General features: G+C 38.8%; 1 protein-coding gene across 2 annotated transcripts; it reads left to right on the forward strand.

The window, feature by feature from the left end:
- Positions 1–215: 215 nt before the first annotated feature.
- Positions 216–5,189, forward strand: LOC106301642 (cycloartenol synthase-like). 2 transcript variants are annotated; one of them, XM_013738092.1, is made up of 19 exons: positions 216–538; positions 612–821; positions 928–1,116; positions 1,203–1,292; positions 1,391–1,585; positions 1,667–1,751; positions 1,908–2,074; positions 2,349–2,537; positions 2,653–2,766; positions 3,083–3,205; positions 3,286–3,408; positions 3,493–3,591; positions 3,690–3,746; positions 3,909–3,955; positions 4,037–4,180; positions 4,292–4,469; positions 4,551–4,631; positions 4,733–4,816; positions 4,893–5,189. In XM_013738092.1, exons 2-19 carry the CDS (start codon positions 624–626, stop codon positions 5,010–5,012), a joined length of 2,283 nt encoding a protein of 760 aa, XP_013593546.1. In that variant the 5' UTR covers positions 216–538; positions 612–623; the 3' UTR covers positions 5,013–5,189. The 2 variants fall into 2 exon arrangements, with proteins under 2 accessions (XP_013593546.1, XP_013593547.1); XM_013738093.1 differs by having other exon boundaries at positions 617–821.
- The last annotated feature ends 603 nt before the right edge of the window (positions 5,190–5,792 follow it).

A 5,792-nucleotide genomic window follows, 5' to 3' on the forward strand; every position in this document is an offset into this window, starting at 1 on the left:
GGTTTGATTAAGTGTTCACTAATGTTTCTACACCAGGCTCACAAGAGATTTAGCGATAGTTTTATACTGTTTCATTATATATAGTATTATTTGTGAAGAAAGCATGGAGAAAAGATGTAGTCTAATTGGTTTGATTGACCGCATACGTATAGGAGCGGTGGCGGGTTCGAAGCTTTATGTTGAGTATTTGGTTATTTTTCCCTTTTTTTTCCTTTAATGAACGTAAACTGAAAGGACGAATGTCCTCTTGTCTTCATCGTCGAATAGAAACCCTAAACATTCGGATCTGAGTTTTTTTTTTTGGCGATTCTTAGCCGTATTTCTTAAGATATCACTCATCGATAGTAGATTTCGAACTTACCCAAGATTTTAAATTAAGAAAACGTTGATCTTTTGTACGAAATCTGATTTTCTGGGCGAGTACGCCACGGTTCCTTACCGATTTGCGTTTAAACGCCGAGTAAACGTTCAAATCGCTCTTCCACTTCCGCCTTACACTCCACTGCTTGTTTCTTTCTTCACCTCTCTCCATTTTCGGGTTAGTGTATTTGTTAAAGCTTTAACTCGAGGTTCCAAATCCTCTCTAATTCTTCTTTCTTGTTCTTGTGTAGTGCAACGAGATAATGTGGAAGCTGAAGATCGGCGACGGAGACAGTCCATGGCTGAGGACGACCAATAATCACGTCGGAAGGCAGACTTGGGAGTTCGACCCGCTCCTCGGGACCCCTGAGGAGCTCGCCGCCATCGAGGAAGCAAGAAACTCCTTCACACAAAATCGATTCTCCAACAAACACAGCTCTGATCTTCTCATGCGCCTTCAGGTTTATATATTCTTTTAATATTCTTTTAATATTTTTTATCTGCATCTACAGCTCATAAGATTCTTTAATATTTTAATATGCTGAAAACTTTTATCTCTCTGTGTAGTTTTCAGGAGAAAACTTGATTAGCTCAGTTTTACCACAAGTCAAACTCGAAGATATTGATGATGATGTTACTGACAAGATTGTGGAAAACTCGTTGAAGAGGGGTTTAGATTTCTTTTCAACGTTACAGGCCCACGATGGCCACTGGCCTGGAGATTACGCTGGCCCTATGTTCCTTCTCCCTGGACTCGTAACCCTTTCTGACTTTTTTCATTTCAATCAATCATTTTAATGAGATACAACAAAACTCTAATTTTCCTTAACATGCTGTTCCAGATCATTACACTCTCCATAACTGGAGCACTGAATACAGTCTTGTCTGAACAACATAAACATGAAATGTGCCGTTATCTCTATAATCACCAGGCAAGGCATCTCTCCTAGCTACTTTTATTGGAACTTTCCTTTTCTTTTCTATCTTCTTTAGACACATAATATGCCCATCCACATATTGTATGTTTCAGAATGAAGACGGAGGTTGGGGTCTACATATTGAGGGCCACAGCACCATGTTTATGTCTGTCTTGAACTATGTTACTTTGAGGTTGCTTGGACAAGGACCTGACGCTGGAGATGGTGCTATGGAGAAAGGCCGAGACTGGATACTCAATCATGGTGGTGCTACCCATATCACTTCCTGGGGAAAACTGTGGCTATCAGTAAGAGAACCTTCACCTCTATCAGAGTTATATCCTATGAATGTTACTTGATTCATCTTTATTATTTCTTTTGAATAAAAGGTGCTTGGAGCTTTTGAATGGTCTGGAAATAACCCACTACCACCTGAGATATGGCTTCTTCCCTATTTCCTCCCAATCCATCCAGGTACTCATGACTATTTCATATGGTCTCGACTTGAGAACACCATCCAATGTGTTAACTGTGTGTGCATTTAGAAATTTGAATATTGTTCTCTTTTCATACGGCTTGTTTTTAGTCTGTACGTATATAGATATAGTGAGAATTTTCTTCATGCTATAGGAAGGATGTGGTGTCACTGTCGGATGGTCTATCTGCCCATGTCATACTTGTATGGCAAGCGGTTTGTTGGTCCCATTACGTCCACTGTTTTGGCACTGAGAAAGGAGCTTTTCAGTGTGCCGTATGAGGACATCGACTGGAACCAAGCACGCACCCTTTGTGCTAAGGTTTGTAGAATTGATGGAAATTTGTAACTTTTCTACCGCTAAGCTAATCCCATATATAAAAGAAAGTAACTTGCTTTTTGTAAAGACCTGAAGCATCTTCATTTTGCAATGAGATCCGTTACTGGTATAATACACAATATGAGTAAATATGATTCTTGATGTCATCAAATATAAAACTCACAATGTGGGTCCTTTACACATATATCTTTGTTTCCTCAGGTGCTCAGTCGTTACTTTTATTTTATTTACTCTGACAACTGCTTTTATATTGAAGGAGGATTTATACTACCCACACCCACTTGTGCAAGATATTCTTTGGGCATCACTTCACAAAGTTGTTGAGCCTGTTCTAAGCCGATGGCCCGGTACAATTTTGAGAGAAAAGGCTTTAAGAACCACACTGGAACATATTCATTACGAAGATGAGAATACAAGGTACCTCTGCATAGGACCCGTGAATAAGGTATGCAAATCAAAACTTCCATGTTTGAGATGATTAACCATTGTTATAATTCTCTTTTAAATGCTTTTGACTTCTGTACTTATTTCATCAATGTTGTTTTCTGCTGTTTTAATAGGTACTAAATATGCTTTGCTGCTGGGTAGAGGACCCAAACTCAGAGGCTTTCAAGTTGCACCTACCAAGAATCCATGACTATCTCTGGTTAGCTGAAGATGGAATGAAGATGCAGGTATCGCATATTTATATATATGATCACGCTAGGTTGATTATATGGACGGTAGTGAACTGCCGATTCAGTATCAATAGTACGCCTCCTAAATCATTCACTCAACAGTACACAATGTCTAAAATTTATATAGTATTCAGAATCATATTACTATATGAAGGTGGGGCTTTTTTTTCCTAGTGCTTGGTTGATATAATCATTCTGGAATCATAAGAAAGAAATAAACACCCTTGGGAGCATATACATCTCTTGTAGAACATGTTACTAGCAATAAACATTGAACTTGTCTTCCGTACTCTAATGAAGCAGCTATTGACAGGGTTATAATGGAAGCCAGCTATGGGATGCGGGTTTTGCTGTTCAAGCTATTCTGGCAACCAACTTTGTCGAAGAATATGGGCCCGTTTTGAAAAAAGCACATTCTTTTGTCAAGAATTCCCAGGTTTGCGAGCGATAGGCAGTTAATGAAAGATTAGCATGCTGTTCTGTACGTTCTCATTCGTGTTTCTTCTCGTGGAACAGGTGTTAGAGGATTGCCCTGGAGATCTGAGTTACTGGTATCGCCACATTTCTAAAGGGGCTTGGCCTTTCTCAACTGCAGATCACGGATGGCCTATCTCTGACTGCACCGCAGAGGGTCTTAAGGTAACTATAATAATGTGAAACAGAGTAACCTTTCACGATTTCTTTCCTAGTGTTGCTAATGAGTCTGTTGTTTTCTCTCGGCAGGCTACTCTTTTGCTATCCAAAGTTCCCAAGGAGATTGTTGGTGAGCCACTAGATACGAACCGGCTATATGATGCTGTTAACGTTCTCATTTCTTTACAGGTTGAATCTTGTTTCCGATATACTTGTTAGTGCTAGTTTTAGTGTATTTGATCAGTCAAAGGTCTACTTACCCCAAAGAAAACCATTTTCCTTGTCAGAATGCAGATGGAGGCGTCGCAACATATGAGCTCACAAGGTCATACCCTTGGTTGGAGGTAACGCCTCTGTACCTAATACAGATCAGTAACATTCTGAAGCTTGATAACATATACTTTTTTTTTTGTTGTATCTGTGAGACTAAGTTGTCCTTAACAACACCCCCCCTCCTTTGCTTGAGTTCTTCCTTAGTGACAAGTTTTGCTTATATATCTTGGCAGCTAATCAACCCTTCAGAAACCTTTGGCGATATCGTTATCGACTATCCGTATGACGCTAGCATCTTCCATTTAATGGATATTTTGTATGTCTTAGAAATTTTCCTTGAGTCGCTATAATGGTTGTGTAGTTACGTGGAATGTACGTCAGCTGCTATCCAAGCTTTGGTAGCATTCCGAAAGCTTTATCCGGGTCATCGGAAGAAGGATGTAGATGAATGCATTGAGAAAGCGGTCAAGTTCATTGAATCTAGTCAAGCAACAGATGGCTCATGGTTTGTCTCTCTAGTCACGATAAAAAAAAAAACTATTTGCGGAGTTACATGTCTTGTTTTCGTTCTTATATTATTGGTGTATCTTGGTTTCTGTCTCGTAACCTGTGATAGGTATGGATCATGGGCTGTTTGCTTCACGTATGGTGCATGGTTTGGAGTGAAAGGGCTTGAAGCTGTTGGAAAAACATTGAAAAACTCTCCAGCTGTTGCGAAAGCTTGTGAATTTCTGTTGTCGAAACAACTTCCATCAGGGGGATGGGGAGAAAGCTATCTTTCATGTCAAGACAAGGTTAGTAATTGCTTTGATGTTCATTAAACTCTACCTACGGCTACTTGATAAACTGGTCTGTGTCTTTTTTCTTGCGAGTAGGTATATACAGGCATTAAAGGCAACAAGTCTCATGTTGTGAATACATCATGGGCTTTGCTCGCACTCATTGGTGCTGGCCAGGTGAGTGAATTACTTTAAAAAAACTTTAAACTTTGGCATTCTTTTTCTATGCCTTTCCATTAATGTCTCTTTTTTTTTTTTTTGTGTGTGTGCTTAATTAGGCTGAGGTAGATCAAGAACCACTACACAAGGCAGCAAGATACTTGATAATTGCTCAATTGGAGGAAGGTGATTTCCCACAACAGGTAACTAGTTGCAGCATTAACTACTACTCTTGGGTGAATAATGGATGATTAATCTCTTGGTTTTGTTGTCTGTCAGGAAATAATGGGAGTATTCAATAGGAACTGCATGATAACATACGCTGCTTACCGAAACATCTTTCCGATATGGGCGTTGGGGGAGTACCGTAGCAAGGTGATACTACAACAAGTAGAATGAGAGTAGTAGTTATTTCTCTTAGGGGAGGAACTCTGCTAGCTTAAATTCTTACTTTGCTCTCGGGGTAGAATGAACCCAGTTATTGTGTGTAATTTGACTCCAAATCTTGGTTAGGTTAATGTCTATTGGTGAAAATAATTTGCATCTATGATTTGACTAAGAGTTCAATGTTCTATTTTGTAAATTCTCAAGAAATCACTTGCAATATGGATTCTTAAAAGTGGCCATCATAAAAAGGAAGAAACATAACAAAAGGCGAACTACCCACCAAGAGGCCAAGACTATTCTTACTCTTACTAAATATCATGTATTAGCAGCCTAATGTTGTATAATAGTTTTTTTCAAGGTTTTAGGAAAATGAATCACTCCATAAAAGTTCGACTAAAGAATCAAAACACATTATTTCATTAAGGCGGTTATATGATTTTTTGATGTAGAATAAGTTGATATATGGTCTAGACATACGAGATTATTGGTACAGAATGCAGAATCAATCATGAACGCAGTTTTCTGTTTTTAAGTTTACAGATGTTTTCACACGCAAACTATGAATAGGAAACAGCACAAGAAATCAGAGTAGTACTTAAAAAGTGTTGAAAGGGTTCTTCTACTCTTATTTAATTATGAGCAGAAGGGAAGTTACGGAATGGATCTCCGAATGCAGCTACATTCCCCGGACGTGAGAACACTACCTACAATGTTGTGCAAACGGATGAAGTTATTCAATCAAGTATTATTTTTAGTGACACTGAGGAAAAAAGGCATGGTTACGTTTATGTT

This window comes from Brassica oleracea, chromosome C7 (assembly GCF_000695525.1).
Source record: "Brassica oleracea var. oleracea cultivar TO1000 chromosome C7, BOL, whole genome shotgun sequence".
Lineage (NCBI taxonomy): Eukaryota > Viridiplantae > Streptophyta > Magnoliopsida > Brassicales > Brassicaceae > Brassica > Brassica oleracea.

Bases quoted from the DNA above. Each gene is read 5' to 3' on its own strand.
- LOC106301642 (XM_013738092.1), top strand. From the start codon at position 624: ATGTGGAAGCTGAAGATCGGCGACGGAGACAGTCCATGGCTGAGGACG. The intron at 4,470-4,550 runs GTTAGTAATTGC...TCTTGCGAGTAG, and splicing joins ATCTTTCATGTCAAGACAAG to GTATATACAGGCATTAAAGG. The intron at 4,632-4,732 runs GTGAGTGAATTA...GTGCTTAATTAG, and splicing joins CACTCATTGGTGCTGGCCAG to GCTGAGGTAGATCAAGAACC.